At 42.8% G+C, this 20755-nt stretch overlaps 1 protein-coding gene across 1 annotated transcript in view; it reads right to left on the reverse strand.

Annotated features, from left to right (window-relative positions):
• Positions 1-20755, reverse strand: part of LOC144510262 (uncharacterized) — a 150670-nt gene that overhangs the window by 68212 nt on the left and 61703 nt on the right. The window contains exons 10-12 of the mRNA XM_078239756.1: positions 13102-13191; positions 12135-12245; positions 8301-8392 (exon numbers count right to left, since the gene is read on the reverse strand). Coding sequence (XP_078095882.1) covers positions 8301-8392; positions 12135-12245; positions 13102-13191 — 293 coding nt within the window. The remainder of the gene's footprint in view (positions 1-8300; positions 8393-12134; positions 12246-13101; positions 13192-20755) is intronic.

Consider the following 20755-nt stretch of genomic DNA (forward strand, 5'->3'; position numbering starts at 1 on the left):
ACCCTCTGCCACGACCTGCATCCTCATTCACCAGTGGCCCGTGTCCTTTGGCAGTTCTAGGTCTCTCCCTGGGTGCACTGCCAGCAGCTGTCATCGCTCTCCAAGTGGCACTGCCTGCAATGGACATCTGCTGACATTAGATTGTCTGGCAACTCTGGGGCTAGGAGGGATTTTCTTGTGTACTTGATGCCGGGGAGGCTGGCCGCTGATAACTTGAGATTGTATTCAAGGTTGTTTCTTGGAACAGTATGTTGTGGAACCAACCAGGGAGCAGGCTACCCTGGATTTGATATTGTGTAATAAGGGGGGATTAATTGATGACTTCATAGTTAAGGATCCTCTAGGGAATAGTGACCATAGTATGATAGAATTCAAAATTCCGTTTGGGGGCGAGAAAGTGGAGTCCCACACTAGCGTTCTGGAATTAAACAAAAGAAATTACATAGCCATGAGGACAGATTTGGCCCGAGTACAGTGGGCAGGAAGGCTAAGAGGTAGGACAGCGGATGAGCAGGGGCAGTTGTTTAAGGAGATACTCAAGTCCTCACACTTAAAATATATCCCAGTGAGGAAGAAAGATGGTAAGGGGGATAAAAAACATCCATGGCTAAACAAGGAGGTCAAGGATAATATAAAGACAAAAACTAAGGTTTGCCATATTTCAAAGGCCAGTGGCAGGCTGGAAGATTGGGACACTTTCAAACATAAAGAAAGGGATACTAAAAAAGTCATAAAAAGAGGCAAGGTAAATTATGAAAGAAAACAAAATATCGAGAAGGATAGCAAAAGCTTCTGTAGATATATAAAAGGGAAGAGAGTCACTCGGGTGAATGTTGGTCCCTTGGAAGATGAAACCGGAGAGTTAATAGTGGGGAACACTGAAATGGCAGAGATGCTAAATCAATACTTTGCCTCTGTTTTCACGGTGGAGGAAACTAACACCATTCCTATAGGAACGGGCAAGTCAGAGGTAATAGAAAGGGTAGAACTTAGAACAATCAACATCGATAGGGAAAAGGTACTTAGCAAACTATTGGGATTGAGGGCAGAAAAGTCCCTCGGGCCTGATGGCCTACATCCTACATTAAAGGAAATGGCAGCGGAGATAGTGGATCCACTGGTTATAATATTCCAAAATTCCCTGGATACAGGAAAGGTTCCAATGGATTGGAAAAATGCTCAAATAACTCCCTTATTCAAAAAGGGTCAAAATGTGAGAAATTACAGACCAGTTAGTTTAACATCTGTTGTTGGGAAAGTGTTAGAATCAATCAAGGAAGCAATATCAGGACATTTGGAAAGTCAAAACGCTATCCATTAGAGTCAGCATGGTTTTATGAAGGGCAAATCATGTTCGATTAATTTGCTAGAGTTCTTCGAGGATGTAACAAGCAAAGTGGATAATGGGGATCCTGTAGATGTAGTATGTCTGGACTTCCGGAAGGCATTTGATAAGATGCTGCACCAAAGGTTAATTCACAAGGTTAGATCACATGGGATTAGGAGTAATTTATTAGCTTGGATAGGTGACTGGCTGATGGACAGAGTCGGGATGAATGTTTTTTTTCTGGATAGCAAGTAGTAACTAGTGGGGTGCCACAGGGTTCGGTCCTTGGGCCCCAGCTATTTACAATTCATATTAATGACTTAGATACAGGGATAGAAGGCTCCATAGCCAAATTTGCAGATGACACAAAAATAGGCGGGACAGTAAGTTGCAATGCTGAAATAAGAACCTTACAAATGGATAAAGATAGGTTAGGAGAGTGGGCCAAAATGTGTCAGATGGAGTTTAACATTGATAAGTGTGAGGTTATGCATTTTGGTCGGAATAATGGGAAGATGATTTATTATCTAATGGGGAGAGACTTCAGGGTGCTCCGGGGCAGAGGGATCTGGGTGTCCTTGTTCATGAGTCACAGAAAAGTAGCATGCAAGTACAGCAAATAAAGAAAATGAATGGAATATTGGAATTTATAGCTAAAGGAATAGAATGTAAAAGGTAAGAAAGTATTGTTGCAACTATACAAGGCATTGGTGAGGCCGCACCTGGAGTATTGCGCACAGTTTTGGTCCCCTTATTTGAGGAAAGATGCAGTGGCATTGGAGGCAGTTCAGAGGAGGTTCACTAAATTGATTCCAGCAATGAGGGGTTTGTCACATGAAGTGCGATTGAACAGATTAGGCCTATATTCTCTGGAATTTAGAAGAACGAGGGGAGATCAAATTGAGGTATACAAGATGATAAAAAGGTATGGATAAAGTAGACATGGAGCGGATGCTTCCTCTTGTGGGGCATTCTAGGATGAGAGGTCACAGTGTTAGGATAAGGGGTAGCAAATTTAAAACAGAGTTGAGGAGAAACTATTTCTCCCAAAGGGTTGTGAATCTGTGGAATTCGCTGCCCCAAAGTGCGGTGGTGCTGGGACATTGAGTAAATTTAAGGAGGAGTTAGACAGATTTTTAATTGGTAATGGGTTGAAGGGTTATGGGGAGAAGGCAGGAAAATGGGGATGAGGAACATATCAGCCATGTCGAATGACGGAGTGGACTTGACGGGTCAAATGGCCTAATTCAGCTCCTATATCTTATGAACTTATGAACTTGAGAGACACTAAATACTGATGGGCCTTCCCCAGAGGAAGCTGCACGAGGCGCTCGCCAGTTAGCGGGAGAGAGCCCCACCTCCATCATTAAATACCCCACAGAATATTGACAAGGTGTTCAACTGCAGGGAACAGCCAAGTTTTATTTTATTTCCTCTGGATGATGAACTTTGCAGCAGCGATCATTGAAATGTGACCAAGGTGGAGAACCTGAGTTGATTTTTATGGCCTTGGGTGACTGTGTGGAGTTTGCACATCCTTCCGTGTCTTCATTGGTTTCCTCCGGGTGCTCCGATTTCTTCCCAGAGTCTAAAGTTATGCAGGTTAGATGGATTGCCATGCTAAATTGTCCCTTAGTGTCCCAGGATGTGGGGGTTAGGGGGATTGGCAGAGTAAATGCATGGGATTACGGAGATAGGGCCTGGGTAGGATGCTCAGTTGGAGGGTCGATGCAAATGCGATGAACTGAATGGCCTCATTCTCCACTGTAGGTATTCTATGATAAGGGTTAGAAACCTTTGCCACTAAAAGATATACAATAGTGACATTTATGAAAGACTGGAATTTAGATAACAGCCTATCACATCTCAAAAACCCCTCAAAGTGCTTCTTAATAGAATGTATTGCCTTGAAATGCATTAACTGTTGTGATTTTTTATCACCTATATCACACTGTCTGTGTGGAGTTGGCACATTCTCCCCATGTCTGCATGGGTTTCTTCCGGGTGCTCCGGTTTCCTCCCATAGTCCAAAGATGTGCAGGTTAGGTTGATTGGCCATGCTAAATTGACCCTAGCGGGGTAAATATGTGGGGTCGCAGGAATAGGGCCTGGGTGGGATTGTAGTTAGTGCAGACTCGATGGACCAAATGGCCTCCTTCTGTACTGCAGGGATTCGATGAAGTTCTATATCCTATCTGGAAGACCACTCCACACAGAGCATACTTCTCGATCACACAAAGCATCATGAAATGAATGACCAACGAATCCATTCTGAAGGAATGGAGAGAAAGTGTACTATTTCAACAATCAATGCTATTATGTCTTTAATATCCACCTGAACCACGAGCATGGGAAGACAGGGATTTAGTTAAACATCTCATTCGAAGGACGGCACTTGCACAATGTAAGACTCCCTAAGTACTGCACTCAATTATCACCCTAGATTATGTGCCCAAAACTGCAATAGGGTGTCAAATCATAATGCCCTGACTCAGAAATACTATGATCAATTTATTCTGGCTATTGCTGATTGAAAGGTTTGTAAATTGCAATGTTATCCATCACCACATATTTACCAACATTGTCCTGCAATTGGACCCACAATGTGATCCTTTCCCAAAAGATAGTTTGCTATCCTTGGCGTGTCTGAGTGAACACTCGGGAAAACTGGAAGCATCAGGAAAGAATATGATCCAAGTATAGGGGAAGCTATTGATGGTATGGAAGAGAGTCACATGATAATGATCTTGTGCAATGGTATCAGAAACCTCTTCACATATTCTCCCACAGGTAACCCGGGGTGCTGGGTGGCGAGGTGGGGGCAGCACAGGGATTACTGCAATTGCAAGACGGATAGATACGGGAGGTGTAACATTTATTTAACTTACTCATTCAGACAAAAATCTACATTTCTTGATCTTGTAATCCAAATGACTCAAAGCAGTTTATGCTTTTTATCACCTATATCACACTACCTGTGTGGAGTTTGCACATTCTCCCCATGTCTGCACAGGTTTCTTCCGGGTGCTCCAGTTTCCTCCCATAGTCCAAAGATGTGCAAGTTAGGTTGATTTGCCATGCTAAATTGACCCTAGTGGGGTAAATATGCGGGGTCGCAGGAATAGGGCCTGGGTGGGATTGTAGTCGGTGCAGACTCGATGGACCAAATGGCTTCCTTCTGTACTGTAGGGATTCGATGAAGCTCTATATCCTATCTGGAAGACCACTCCACACATTTATCATTGTCGATCTTCCTGACATCTGTCCTCAGAATCCTTTAATCAGTTTAGCCTATGCATCTTTATTTTAGCAACCTGCCATTAAGTTTCATGACTGATTAACCTTGCCTACGCCATCTAACATCTTCTATAGATTTATGTCTACAGGCGGGATTTTCTGACCGCGCTTGCCCCAAAAGTGGAAAATCCCGTCCGAGGTCAATGGACTTTTGCATGGTCTGGCCCCACGCCCGCTAAGATTCCCGTGGCGAGCGGGATGGGAAAATTCCTCCCTTTGGGTACATGCTCTTCCTTTAAGTGTAAAAAGTCCCAGTTTTCCATAATACAATCCTTTGGCAGTAGGGATTAGCCTCAGCTTTTCACTGAATCACCAATAGGATTTGAATGATCGCTTTATATCTTGGTGACAAAATCAGAACACAACACTCAAGGTGCTATATAACCAAGACAGAATACAGTCCTGGCTTGGCACGTTCCACCTTCAATCAGCTGACAGAGCAATTTATATGAGCTTTCACATTTAAAGAACTGATTTGGAAACATGCAATTGCTAGGAATGCAAAATAAAAATGATGGAAATAAGTGGCACTTCCATCACCATCTAAATTACAAAGTTAGGCCCAGAACTTGTTTGGGGTGGCAATCAGCACTGGATTGCTACTCCATTCCTTGTTACTTGTCCAGGACGGGAGCTTCACATTTCTCGCCCAATCTGCCGACACAGCAGCTCTAGAGTTCTTCCAGTGTCGGGTAGTAACATTGGGCAAAGTGAAGGCATGCCCCCTTTTCAAGGCACTAACAGCTGTAAAGCAGTAGGTTTCAAGGTCCCAGCTCTGACAAGAAGGAAACTAAGTGTCTGTGGTAAGTGGGTGATGAGGCTGGAGGTGAGTGTTGGTGCAGGGGGGGAGGGGGGAGGATCTCTGGGTAACTTTTCTGATCAGAGATAGAACCATCCAAAATCTCTGATTAAAATTGGAGATTCAGATGGTTCCAGGTGCAGGGTATTTGGCCAACGGAAGCTTGGAATTCAATGGGATGGGGAAGGTGAAAGTCTGGGACTTAGAGTGTGGAGAGGAATGTCAGGAGCGGGGGAAAGGGGGGAAAAGGTCAGGAACTAGGGTGGAGGGAGAAAGTAGGAAGAATGAAGAGAGATAACATAATCTAATCCATATATTTTATAGAAGCAAAGAGACCTATGGGTGTAAGTAAACAGGTCACTGAAGGTAGAAGGACAAATAGAGGTTCATAGAATCATAGATGTTTCCAAATCAGTTCTTTAAATGTGAAAGCTCATATAAATCGCTCTGTCAGCTGATTGAAGGTGGAACGTGCCAAGCCAGGACTGTATTCTGTCTTGGTTATATAGCACCGACGGTGTTCTGATTTTGTCACCAAGATATAAAGCAGAAGGAGGCCATTCGGCCCATCAAGTCCACACTGATCACAATCCCACCCAGGTCCTACCCCCGTAACACCACATATTTATCCTGACACTAGGGTCAATTTAGCATGGCCAATCAACATAACCCGCACATCTTTGGACTGTGGGAGGAAACCGCAGCATCCAGAGGAAACCCACACAGACACGGGGAGAATGTGCAGACTCCACGCAGACAGTGACCCGAGGCCGGAATTGAACTTGGATCCCTGGCGCTGTGAAGCAGCAGTGCTCACCACTGTGCCACCATGCTGCACCCTGTCCCACCGTGCTACCTTACAGGATCCTTGCTTTTATTATGTATAGAGTACAAAAGCAGGAAGTTATGCTACATCTTTACAAACTAGTTAGGCTCCAGATGGTATACTGTGGACTCTAGGAAAGATGTCAATGCTTTAGGGAGTGGAGAAAATGTACTTGAATAGAATCATAGAATCCTACAGTGCAGAAAGAGCCCATTCGGTCCATCGAGTCTGCACCAACCACAATCCCACCCAGGCCCTATCCCCATATCCCTACATATTTACCCACTAATCCCTCTAACCTATGCATCCCGGGACACTAAGGAGCAATTTAGAATGGCCAGTCAACCTAGCCCGCACATCTTTGGACTGTGGGAGGAAACCGGAGCACCCGGAGGAAACCCACGCAGACATAGGGAGAATGTGCAAACTCCACACATACAGTGACCTGAGCTGGGATTCGAACCCAGGTCCCTGGAGCTGTGAAGCAGCAGGGCTAACCACTGTGCTACCGTGCCACCCCATGTACTTGGTACTTGGAATAGTACCAAGAATGAAAGACTTCAATTACATGGAGAGACTATAGAGAAACTGGAGCAGTTCTCTTTTTAAAAAAAAGAAATTATGTTCAGTGTTCCCATCATCAAGCATTGCATTACATTGCGCTCTTGGCCAAATTCACCAATCAAATCTCTCCTGGTCAGCCTCCCATCTTCCATACTCAATAAGCCGGAGCTCATTTAAAACTCTGCTGCATGTATTCTAATTGACAGCAAGTCCCATTCTGCTTCTTGTGGTTCTGCTTTAACAGTGTCAACATCACAGATTAATATCTGGATTTTGCCAACATTCATATGGGTATGAATGACCTGCTGAAGTGGTAGTTCTGAGAATGAAAGCTCTTAAATGGAAATAAGCTAAAGATGGCACTTGAAGATTTCAAGTGATGGGGCTGTAATTATTTCCTTTGACAGCTTGTTTCAGATCTACATTACCTACCTGCCCAGCAAAATCTCAATTTTAAAGTTCTCCCCTTCATGCTGAAATTCCTCTACTCATCATTCCTTCCTCTCTGGACTCCCTGGTGTGAAGGCTGAACATTTTCTCAATTCAGGAGGGTGAGCTGTGTGCGCTCTAAGCCTAGTACTGCGAGAGTTGTGCATTCTCTAATCTCGGTAAAGGGTGCTGCATGTTCTCTAAACGTGCTAGTGTGAGTACTGAGTGCTCCTCGCCCAGAACTTAGAGGTTATTCTCCAAAAGAATTAGCAATAGAAGCTCTCTTGCCTAATGATGGGCAACCTAGGCTAGTGAATGGGCCGCATGAATGGCCCTCCTTCATCTTAGTGAACCACAAGGTTGAAATAGGCTTTTTCACTAACCATGACCTCATGAATAAGATTAAATACTTATTCTTCTAACTCTTTTACATTCTGCACTCTATCGTTTCCTTCTCTATGAATGGTATGCTTTGTATAGCGCGCAAGAAACAATACTTTTCACTGTGTACTAATACATGTGACAATAATAAATCAAATAAATACATTTAATACACGCAAATATTTCATAATGGAGTTATAGAAAATGCTTAACCATTTGTATATTAATTGAACTATCATCGACTTCAAATAGTAAAAACAAAAGAAATATTTACAATTTGGACGCAGAGGGAATGCACAGCTCTCTATCTGCAATCAGCATGCACCTCATTTCAGTCATATCAGTAGGCAGAAGCTATGTGGATGGAAACCAGGGGAATGTGACAACCCTTCACTTGGGCAATGGTCAACATAATGACTGGTGGGCCGCACTCGGAACCCAAATGAGCCGCAAGTTGCCCACCACGGCTCTAACCGGTTTGCCTGCCTGACAATAACTGGATCAAATTGAGAGTACATCGCAGCAGGGAGGATCAAATTACAGCACAGGCAAGTTGTTTGGAGGACAAGATGTATCAGAAATCTAGTCCAACCCACTTGTGGTGCAAAAAACAAAGTTTTTTTTGGAAGAGGAGAAATACTGAACAAGTCCTTGAAATTCACGATAGGTTAATGTACCTTCTGTGGAGTTCCTCTGTTTTTGGATGCTGAATGTCAAAGCCTGAATCTGAGATCAATGAATCTGGCTCCGCATCTTGGTAAGCTGGATCCTTGGGTAAAGGAGAGAGATCGATGAAAGTTGGACTGTTAATTGTAATGAACATTGAACCATATTGTTCACAGTTCAAATGAAGCCTAGTTTGCTCATTGTGCTACTCCTCCACTCTTTACCCATATCCCGGTTTCCTTGTCTGCTTCAAGCATTTACTCAATTTTACCCAAAAAGATACAAACATCTCTTCCTCAATCACTGTTAAGTGAAAAATATTCCATATTCTAACAAAAGAATATGTTAGGAAATTTCTCTTAACCCCTCTCTTCACTACAGGAAGCATAGTGGAGGACATGCCTCTGTCTAAATCAATGAGGATAAAGTGGAAATGGTCGAGAGCTTCAAGTTGCTAGGTGTCCAGATTGGCAACAACCTGTCCTGGTCCCTCCATGCCGACGCTATAGTTAAGAAAGCCCACCAACGCCTTTACTTTCTCAGGAGGCTAAGGAACCTCGGCAGGTCCACTACGACTCTCGCTAACTTTTACAAATGCACCACAGAAAGCATCCTTTCCAGATGTATCAGAGCTTGGTACGACTCCTGCTCTGACCAAAACCACAAGAAACTACAAAAGGTTACGAACGTAGCCCAGTCCATCACGCAAACCAACCTCCCACCCATTGACTCTGCTGCCTCGTAAAAACAGCCAGCATAATCAAAGGACCCCACATACCCCGGGCGTACTCTCTTTACCGGGAAAAAGATACAAAAGTCTGAGGTCATCACCTACCAATGACTCAAGAACAGCTTCTTTCCTGTTGCCATCTGATTTTTTAATGGACCTACCTTATATTAAGTTGATCTTTCTTTACACCCTCGCTATGACTGTAACACTATATTCTGCACTCTGTCTTTTGCTACTCCCCTATGCACTCTATGAACAGTATGCTTTGCTGTATAGCGCGCAAGAAACAATACTTTTCACTGTATACCAATACATGTGACACTAATAAATCAAATCTAATGGATGTTTGTTCTCATCAACTGATGAATGAAAGTCTTTCTCCATTCACGCCATTAAAGCCCTTCATAATTAAAAAAAATTTGTTAAATTTCTTTTCATCTTTCGCCACTCCTATATTTGCCAGGGAGAACTGTGTGGGTAAATTCGGTCCCCAGCTTAATGCTGGTACCTTCAAAGGAACCAAAAAAGAGACAGAGTCTAAACCGGGTTCCCATCTTGAACATGCCCTGTTCTCGCCAAGTGTGTTAGGTTAAAATTGGAGGTAGTCTCTTCTCACGTTCTGTGATGTTGTGGTTAATCTGCTTTCAAATTGCTTTATTGCCTGTTTTATAATCTGGCACTCTTAATTGCACACAATATTAGAAATGCAACTCAATCAATATTTTATGCAACTTTCTGCTTTTTTCTTGTACTCTACACCTCTATTCATAAAAGCCAAAGAAAGAATAGGGGATCAAGAATTTCATGGAGTCAGAGTAATAGAATCATAGAATCCCTACAGTGCAGAAGGAGGCCATTCGGCCCATCGAGTCTGCACCGACCACAATCCCACGCAGGCCCTACCCCCACATATTTTACCCGCTAATCCCTCTAACCTACGCATCCCAGGACTCTAAGGGGCAATTTTTTTAACCTGACCAATCAACCTAACCCGCACATCTTTGGACTGTGGGAGGAAACCGGAGCACCCGGAGGAAACCCACGCAGACACGAGGAGAATGTGCAAACTCCACACAGACAGTGACTCGAGCCGGGAATCGAACCCGGGACCCTGGAGCTGTGAAGCAGCAGTGCTAACCACTGTGCTACCGTGCCGCCCAATAGTTAGCAATTGTCTACCTGTCATACATCAGATGGTATTATCCTGATGCCAGTTATACAGTACCACGATGAAGGAAAAAGCACAGAATTATGTACGGAAATAGTGGACTTTTAAAAAACCATATATTCAAGATGGCTGAGGATGTAACGTCACTAGCTGAGTTGCTGCAGGGTGATGCTCCAAGAGATAATGGAACTCTTCCCTGTTCCCAGGCAAGGTGGCCAATCGTCTGCAGGTAGAAATTGACGGCGATGAAACAGATAGAATGGCAGCAGAGAGATTAAAATTGACAAAGTGGAAAGTAGAATTTCAGGAGAGAAGAAAAGGAAAGGGAGCTTCAACTAAAACAACTCAAGCTAAAGGGAAGGAATCTTGTGGTAGCCCTTGAAGACGCCACTAGCCCGGACTTGAAAGTTGAGGCAACCTGGTTCACTCATTTAACTCCTAAGTTTGATGAGGCAGAGGTGGAAGCCTTCTTTATCTCTTGCGAGTGGTTAGCAGGGCAATTAAAGTGGCCAGCCCAAAGGTGGTCCCTATTACTGCAGAGAAGAGCTTAAAGGGAGCTCAGGTTTACTCCCTCTTACCTGAGGAAAATCATTGACAATGGGGCAGTGAAAAGGGATATTTTATTGCGTACCTTTTAGTGCAGGAGGGATACCTTCAGAAATTCCGTACCCTCAGGAGACAGCCCAAACAGACACACCAGGAATTTGAAAGGCTTAAGCAACTTGCTTTTGACCTGTCCAGAGGTCACATACAAAAACCTCTGTGAAATAACTCGAGGAATTTAAAAACTCCATACACTCTCTAATCAGAACATATCTAAAGGAGCAGAGGGTCACAGGGGTCGGACAGGTAGTCACACACTGGCCGACAATTATTAGCTGATCCACAGACCCTTGTTTCAGAAGAGACCCTGCCCAAGTCAACCCCAACTAGCTGGGGAGAATAGAGGTGGGGAGAGTGATAGGAAACTGAGCCCCCACGGGAGAGGGGGACAATCTGGGGGCCTTTGTCAGAACAGCAAGGGTGGCGCTGAAAAACAAGTGAGGCCAAGAAGCCTGTGCGTCTTAACTGCCGAAAGGTAGGGCATGTCCGAGCCAACTGCTGGAGGATACTGGAAAAACCAGTGGGATTTATCAGGACACATACACCTCGTGCAGAGAATCAGAGTCAGTCAGAGAGCATAGCAGACCAAGCTGTGGGTCTGACTGTGGCTGAAAATTGCTATGGAAACACTCCTGAGTGTATGGATGAGGTTAAACAAAACCCTGAGAGCTACCAAGATTTTGTACCTCAAGGAAGGATAGCCACATTTCCTCAGGGTGAGGGGAGTAAATCTGTCAGAATACTGGGGCCAGCCAGACTCTACTGCTCAGAAAAGGCATGACCTGTCAGGATTAAAGGTAAGAGCATCCCCTCTGGACTCAGAAAAGCCCATTGGGGTCAAGATTAAACAGCTGCAGGAGAAGGTGTACGGCATTTTCCCGACTGTGCGGTAACCCGCTCTATCGGGGTATGGGGTCAAAGTGAGTGAGGAGAATATCGGTGCTTTAGTCCTTTGCTATAGAACATTCCAATTGGTTATAGTCCTGTACCACAATAGCGAACAGACATGAACATGGAAGCAGCTAATACATCTTCGATATCCAGTCATATTTTGGTGAAAGATATGCTTCACACATCATTCTTTTTTTTTGTTAAAATACTGCTTTCCTCATGATCTCTTGAAAGTGGCAACCCATTGATACCACAGCTAAGGGCTTTTCTTTATGTGTGAGCCTAGATTATTTAGCGTCATAGTCTAAGGACACTATAGCAACAGTACTTCTGACTGAGTGAAGGCCAGGGATGAAACCTGGGGGCCTTCCCAGTCTGTACAGCTCAATGCCATACCAAACATGTAGCTATACACTCAGCCATGCAGGAAAGCAGGTTTACTTCACCCCTTACCTTACCAACTGAACGTGTAGATGTATATGATATTTTCTTCTTACGAACAGATGGCACTTGAATCTCTTTTGCTGGTTGTTGCTGGGAATCCACCTGTTGAGCTGATTCCCTCTGAGGTAGAGCAAGGAAAGATTAAGGAAATTGTGAGGAGAAACTGTAACCATTACTGAATGACAAATACAAAAGAAAAATATAGCGGCTGTTGGAAATCTGAAATATACACAAAGAATGCTGGAAATACTCAGTAGATCAGGCACAATTTACAGAGAGAAGCAGTGTTAACATTTCAGATTGAGATGACTTGCCATCAGAACTCAGCATTTTTTGTTTTAAATTACTGAATGATGAAGTTTTGACTCAGTAAGTTCTGAGGGGAGACTTTGTACGGATGTCACAAAAATATAGCCATTTTTGACTATTCCTGAACATGTGCAGCAACTCAAATTCGTGCTGAGCTCAGCAGCTAACCATTAACCATTACTTTTACAACGCGTTAATCCGCTAACCTAATTCCACAGTGACCCTAGCAGACATCCCACCTCCACAATAAGCTGGTCAGCTTGCAAACTGCACATGAACCCACTACATACATACTGAGCTAATGAAGCATCCAAACTCCATAATCAACTAACATCCGAGCCACTCAATAACAAGCATGTTGAGCATACCAGCAACTTAACTCCATGCTAAACTGACCACCTCCCTGTCTCAATGTTGAAGCCACAATTGGCCCATCACCGTGCCGAGGCCACCGGCCGCCCCTCCCCGTGCCAAGGCCAACTGCCATCCATCCCCATGCTTATTGGTTAAGAGTCTATAAATTATTACCCAATCATACCATAGCACAGGAGCTCCATACTGAGCATAGACTTAAAAAAAATAGAAAATGGAACAAGGGGAAAAGCAGACTTTGACACAGCAGATATTATACAAACTCAAACTTGCTCAAGGAATTCCCAGTATTTACCTGGCTTTCAGGTTGCAGCTGACTCATATTTGCCTGTGGAGTTCTGAGTGGTTGTGCCTGTAATGGCTGGACTTTCTGAAGGCTCTCAACCTATTGACATAAAACATAAAACTATCTAAGACAATGAACACATTGAAATAAAGGAGATAAGAAGGCAAAAGAGAGGCAAAACAAGGTGCAAGAGAGAGAGAGAGAGAGGAGCTGAGGGAGAGAGATAGGCAGAGAGAGAAGAGGCCAAAGAGAGAGAGAGACAGAGACAGACAGAGAGAGGGAGGGGGGAGGAAGAGACAGAGAGAGACAGAGAGAGTGGGGGGGGGAGGAAAGAGACAGAGACAGAGAGAGAGAGAGAGAGAGACAGAGACAGACAGAGAGAGAGAGACAGAGAGAGAGAGAGAGAGACAGAGAGAGAGACAGAGGCAAGACAATTATAAATTATTATAAACAAACAGACTGAACTGTGGTCATTAGGTGAGGAGGTGCATGTTTGTAATGTGTATTTGTTGGCATCAGCTCTATCTTGAGTATAATATTGTAACCGAGGATAGTTGTGTAAAGGTGAAGGCTGGGAAATTTGAAATAAAAGTTCAGATTGAAAGCTGCAATCTTGGTAGCCATTGTTAAAAATGATAGGAAGTATCAGGGTACGATTATCTTCTCCTTCATTCTACTATTAATACAGACTCTGACCACAGTTTGTGTCTTTAATACTGTCATTATCACTCCCTTCGCCTGTGTGCCATGACGTCTGTCATTTGATCTTTCCCGCTCTGTAATATTTCCTGAACCTTCTCTTTTCCTTTCCTGCCCCTCTCCTCTTCTTCAACAGCATAAAACCCATCATATTCCTACCTCTCTTCAGTTCCAGGCTGGACTCACACTGGACTCAAAATGTTAACTCGGTTTCTTTACCCACAGATGCTGCCAGACCTGCTGAGATTTTCTAGCACTTTGGTTTTATTTCAGATCTCTAACATGTGCAGTATTTTGCTTTTATTATATGATTATCCTCTGATGTTCTTGGGAGTCTGAATCACATAGTCATAGAGGTTTACAGCATGGAAACAGGCCCTTCAGCCCAACTTGTCCATGCTGCCCTTTTTTTTTTAAACCCCTAAAGCTAGTCCCAATTGCCTGCGTTTGGCCCATATCCCTCTAAACCCATCTTACCCATGTAACTGTCTAAACCCTATTTAAAATACAAAATTGTACCCGCCTCTACTACTACCTCTTGTTGCTTGTTCCAGACACTCACTACCCTCTGTGAAAAAATTGCCCCTCTGGACATTTTTGTATCTTTCCCCTCTCGCCTTAAACCTATGCCCTCTAGTTTTAGACTCCCCTATCCTTTGGAAAAGATATTGACTATCTAGCTGATCTACGCCCCTCATTATTTTATAGTCCTCTATAAGATCACCCCTCAGCCTTCTACGCTCCAGAGAAAAAAGTCTCAGTCTATCAAGCCTCTCCTTATAACTCAAACCATCAAGTCCCGGTAGTATCCTAGTAAATCTCTTCTGCACTCTACTAGTGGTAGAATTTAGTGAATATGTGGCTATGAGTTACATCCCCACAAAAACATATTTTGTGGAATGGAAGTTCGTCAGTCAGATCGTAATGAAAGTTTTGGTGTTGAGACTTTAAATGAAATTTCTAAGGAAAGTGATCTGTTAAATGCCTAAGAGGCAGGCTTAGCCTTTACTAGATTTTGGAAAACAGATGACTATAATATGGAAGAATACATCACGAAATGCACTGCCAAAAGGAAGTCATCATTTTTTCAACATGGGCAAGTGGATCCAGCGACAATATGTTTAGCAAAATCACAGAAGAGAAAAAGGCACCAGAAAGGCAGAGAAAAATGTGGATAGACAACAGCAAAGACTGGCTACCAGGCATGGGCTACATCCAGTTAAAAAGAACTGTTAGAGATAGAGTTTGTTGAAAGCCGTGATTAGCAACCTTTGTCCAATCAAGGATGTTACATGAAGAGAGGCAAAAGATTCATTAAATTAAATTTGAGGATCCCTGGATCAGTACTAGTGTTTAAATTGTTGGATTCTACGAAGGTATCTCAATGGACAGGCGACTGTTTGAACGGATGCTTGCAGCCTTGAAAAATATTCTGGAGAAACAGTGATTTCCTTTGGCCTACATGGAATAAGTAGCACATTCTGTGGTAATTAAAGAATGGGCTCAATTACTGTTAGATTTCAAAATGCTCCAAATTATGCATATAGGTGTCAATACAACAGAAGAATGAAAGAGGATAAAGCCACCTTTTGCAGATTTAGCTGTCACAGCAGAAAACAGAATTGGAACATGAATAACAGACCAATGATTCCCAAGAATGCTCAAGGAACAGTTTATACGTGCGTAAGGTGTGATTTAAGTATAATAATGTAGTGAGCTTCTCAAAACAAAGGGGCAGGATCCTCCACACGAACATGAGAAGGAGAATTGTGGGGAAGACGATGAAGATAATGATGAATCAGAACTTTTTTTTTTAGTGACAGGAGTTTTAATGTTGCAGCAAATGTATAGACTCCTTTGACTGTACAGTGCTAGATTGTGCTTGCACTTCAATAGTATATAGAACAGATTGATTAAAATGTTACTTTGATTCAACCAGTGGTGAGGATTGATACAAGGTGAAGGATATAGACGTATTACTTGCTTTAGGTTTGGTGATGACAACAAATTGAAGCTACTAAAGAGATTAGCAATTACTCATAGCTAGAGTAAGCCATTATGTAAGCACTGAAAAACCCACAGCAAGAAATCTATGCTGTTAACTACATTCCATGAAAAGTTGCAAGTGAAATCTGACAAGGAATATAATGAAGAAATGCAAAGAATTCACTCCAGATGGTTGGACAATATAGTCCCTATCAACTAGTCCAGGGGCGAAATCTCAAAATGCCTCATGTGTTATCAATGTGCTCTAAAAGGTAGTAGAAAATTGGCTTTCATGATGGTTCAGTTCTCGGATAAAACTCGTAATGCACTGAGGCATCACACAAGATCATCTGAGGTCAAATTTAATTCAGGAGATTTGGTGTATTATAAAAGGGTAATAGGGAACGGAAAGGCCCTGGCAAAGTAATAGGTCAAGATGGTAAGACCATACTTAACAAACATGGCAACCAAATTGTTAAGGTTTATTTTTCATGATTAATCAAATTTAAATCCCTGACTCTAAGCAGTTGACAGAGGTAAATGATACACCTTCTACCTCAGGTGATTGCGTTCAGTAATGAAGCTCTTGAGGAATAGCCTCCTGAAAAGTCATCGATTTGAGATGTTAAACTCTGTTCCTCTCTCCATAGATGATGCTTGACATGCTGAGTATTTCCAACATTTACTGCTTTTATTATTAATAATAAAGGAAATTAGCTAGAAATGAGAGAATATAGAGTGTATGCCGAAGTATCAGACGCAGGGCAAGCGGTTTTATCACATTGATGGATATGCAGTGAACAAATACTTGAAGATGAGACTTGCAAGACTAAAGTAAGGCTAATTGCTACGGGTTTTTAAGAGAAACTAGGTGGTACCGATGTTATTCAGGACTTCCCCACAGCTAGAAAGTATATATTTAAATATATATATTTCCACATATTTTGGTGGTATCAATTGACATAAAAGCTGCATTTCTACAGGATGATACTTTTTGGAATGTTTCTGAAACTGCCCAAAGAAACAGCAGACGCAGAAAGGAAACTAAACAAATGTATCAATGGCCTGAGTGGTGCTTCTGGGGTCTGTTATTTTTTGGTGAGATCGGGTTTCCTGAAAACAGTTTTGTGTTCAAGCCCACCACAGGGTCTTTGCTAGCATCCTCATGGTGCACATTGATGATTACCAATAGCGATATAGCTATATATTCAATTTTCCTCATTTAGAGCTACAGCATTTAGTTTGTCCTTCTTGAACAACCTAATCATTTATATGTTGCACTCATCTCCATCAATAGGATGGAGAGTAATTGCCATACTGGTTCAGTCCTGCTGTTGCAAAATATCATTCGTATGTTTGCTCTTTTTTTTCAATTCAATCAAATCAAATCCAATTCAGAGTCTCAACAAGTTGAGACATTTCATATCCAGGCTGACAAGACAGGGCGAGCGACCAAACCACCCTGTCCTGATCTACATGAGTCAAGCTGATTGGAGAAGGGGGAGGTTCCTCCTCCAAGACTTGAGCTCATTTGCATCTTAGCCAAAAGGCCGAGATGCCGCTTTAAAAAATTGCTTCATATGAAACATATGAAGCCTCAGCATAACCTAATGACCTCAACCAAGTGCGGCCGACCATGGGCTGCCGTCCATACACTTGATCTTAGCCAAAAGGCCGAGAAGCGTATATTTGCTCTTTAATAGGTTAAACCTGTCCTTCACAGTACTCCCACCCGTAACTGATTCTTCTGTTAATTTCCTTTCAATTTTCTCTATTTTGCTTTCTTCCCCACATTACACAGGTTCTAATACAGCCAATGCCCGTTTGACCCTGTTCTGCAAGGGCATCGTTATTAATTAGGTTTGGAGAAGTCCTTTCCATCTGAATATTTCTCCCTACCATTGCTCCCAAACTTTCCTGTTGTGTTCTGAAGTAAAGCTCTCCTTTCTGCACCATCACAGTGATGTGTACGATTGATGTATTGAATCTGTTTTCACCAAATTGATTCATAGAGACAATAATGCTGAAATCTTCAAAATCCCTCTGCAAGACCCCTATCTTGCTCTTTTCTATCTTGCGGTTCCAAAAGAACCACAATTTATGACCAATTTCCCCCCTTTCCAGAAAAGCGAACAACCTGCAGCTTTGGATGTAAACACCAGCAATGTCAGAGTGAATGGACAAAGAATGTTTTTTTTTTAAAAAAGGGGAACAAACCTAAGTTAACATTGCTTTCCTTATTCTTCCCTATGGGGACTCCCTTGTCCCTCTTACGCACCTTTTCTCAGCCACTTCTGGTCGTTTTCATTATTTCCACTGGAATCATGTCAAATTGGTGAAAATAGCCATAAACATTCTACCGATTTGATTAGCATCACTTGTGCAAGGAAATACCAGTGGAAATAAAATCATATTTCCACTGAGGCCCACATCACAATGGCAGTGACCTCACAGAGCAACTGTTAAATATCTTCACTAGTGACGCTGCCACAACACAGTAGTTTGCAAACTTTCTTTTGTAGGGGCCCATCTCAATTCTGAAGGACAGTGTCTCCAATCCAAAGGGAAAGTGTGGTATGATGACCCGAAACACTTTCTTCAGTGTACAGAACAGAAGTAATACAGAAATCTGATGATCTGAGGAATCCCATTCCAGATCCCCAATCAAAACCATTGGACAATATTGTACGGTCACACCATTTTACCATTGATTCGACGTAACAAAATATTCTTTGAAAAGTATTGGGACTTCTACAGATAAGTTATCTAAACTCTTTATGACATTAGCTTTCTTGTCCCCTACCCCAGATTTTCTCCTTATGGTCTCATGTTGAGGCACCGTTCTACCGGTGAAGTGAATCCTCTGATATCTTACTGAACAAGCCTTTTTTCCGGTAGTAGCATTGTCATTGAGAATCAGTAGGCTATTCGAATGAGGTAGATGTCACAGTTCAGCCCAATTCTGACCTCAGTGAACGCCACGTGGGGCAAACTATTTCAGAGAGTAGGGTTTCCTGCCCTGCCACCCAAAGAGTAAGCTGGAAACACATCCCTGATGATCATTGCAGCCACACAGCCATTTAGTGCTCCACTGAATATCAATTGATTGATGACAAGATTTTCACCCTCACATGGGCCAGACTGGATGCAGCTCTCTATCAGCTAATTGGTCCTCAACTGGGAGAGGAAGGGCAGGCCACCTTGGGCCTTGTTTGCCCTCTGTAAAATTGCAGGCAGGCAGGTGAAGGCGGGAGGGCAGCAGGAAGACCACGTGAAATTTTATGGCACCCCCTTCCCCCGCTCCAGCTGCAAACTCATTGGCCATGTCCATAAAATTCAATCCCTGCACTTCCCAGCCGATGTCACCACAGATTGAGGAATCCAAATCTTTCTAATAGGACAGGCCACTAGAATCATATCTTGCACAAAGAAAAATGATGACAATTGTTGGAGGCCAATCATCTCAGCTCCAGGACATCATTGCAGGAATTCAACAGGGTAACGTTCTCAGCCCAACTATCTTCAGCTGCTTCATCAATGATCTTCCTTCCACCACAAGATCAGAAGTAGGGATGTTCACTGATAATTGCACAATGGGCAGCACCATTCATGACTCATCAGACACTGAAAACAGTCCGTGTCCAAATGCAGCAAGACCTGGACAACATCCAGTGACATGTAACATTGACCCCACACAAATGCCAAGCAATAACCACCTCCAACAAGGGAGAATCTAAACATCTCCCCTTGACATTTAGTGGCGTTACCATCACTGAATTTCCTCATTATCAACATTCTGGGGGTGGGGGTCACTGTTCTGAAATTGAACTGGATAACCATGGAAAATACTGTAGCTAGAAAAGCAAGTCAAAGGCTTGGAATTCTGTGGCGAGTGACTCACTTCCCGTCTCCCCAAAATCTGTCCACCATTTACAAGGCACATGTCAGGAGTGTGATGGAATTCTCTCCACTTGTCTGGATGAGTGCAACTCCAACAAAATTCAAGAAGCTCGAAACCATCCTGAACAAAGCAGCCCAGCCCGCTACCACTGGTAACCCATTCACTCCCTCTACCACTGACGCACACTGGCAGCAGTGTGCACCACCTACAAGATTCACTGCAGCAACTTACGAATTCATTTTGGACAGCATCTCCTAAACCCTCAACCGCTATCATCTAGGAAGGGCAAGGACCGTAGATACATGGGAACACCACCACATGTGGAAAAAACAGAAATTTCTGATTTTTTTTTTAATGTCACTATCATATACTGTGAAACAGGCTGTGAGAGTATGGGTGTGACTGGTTTAATTAAACTGAAGACAGTTAGACTGTAAGGGTCAAAGCATCAATAGAAAGTAGTGTGAAGGCAAGTGTTGAAGTGGAAATGAACCGAATGCTGGGGGCAGCTTGAATAAAAATTTACGTTAGGCAGATAAGGGAAGGGATTTAAAGTTAACCGTTGCATTTCAAAAGGGACATACACAAGTGGGAGATGGTGAGACAAAGTAGTAAGTTAACTTTTATAAAAACAGTAGCCCTGAAGTACCATGAAAGGTTGGTCAAGTCTGGGAAAAGCTAATTATTAAAGGACTACAGAAATAATAGAGTAGAATATCAAAGCGAAAAAGACATATTTGCAGAATTGAAGACTCTTAGAATTTCACTATGAAATCTCAACAAAGACAGTGTGTGATGGAGACAGACTTGTGAACACCTGCTGCCACCACCCTCAAAGAAATGTGTTTTTGCCTGCAAGGTTGTTGAAACAAGCGGAGGTCTCAGTGTCGAATAAGAGAGAAGGAAACGCCAGCATAAGATTTCCCCTAAAGCAGCAGGGCATTGTGTGGTGATATTACTGGAATTTTTATTGATTAAGACAACCATGAGGACTGTTAGATTCAAAAGGGGGTTTAGCTCAGAGGTTATTTCAGCCAAATGTTTTCAGAAATGCTTGTACAAATCCCATATGTTATT

Source organism: Mustelus asterias, chromosome 22 (genome assembly GCF_964213995.1).
Source record: "Mustelus asterias chromosome 22, sMusAst1.hap1.1, whole genome shotgun sequence".
Lineage (NCBI taxonomy): Eukaryota > Metazoa > Chordata > Chondrichthyes > Carcharhiniformes > Triakidae > Mustelus > Mustelus asterias.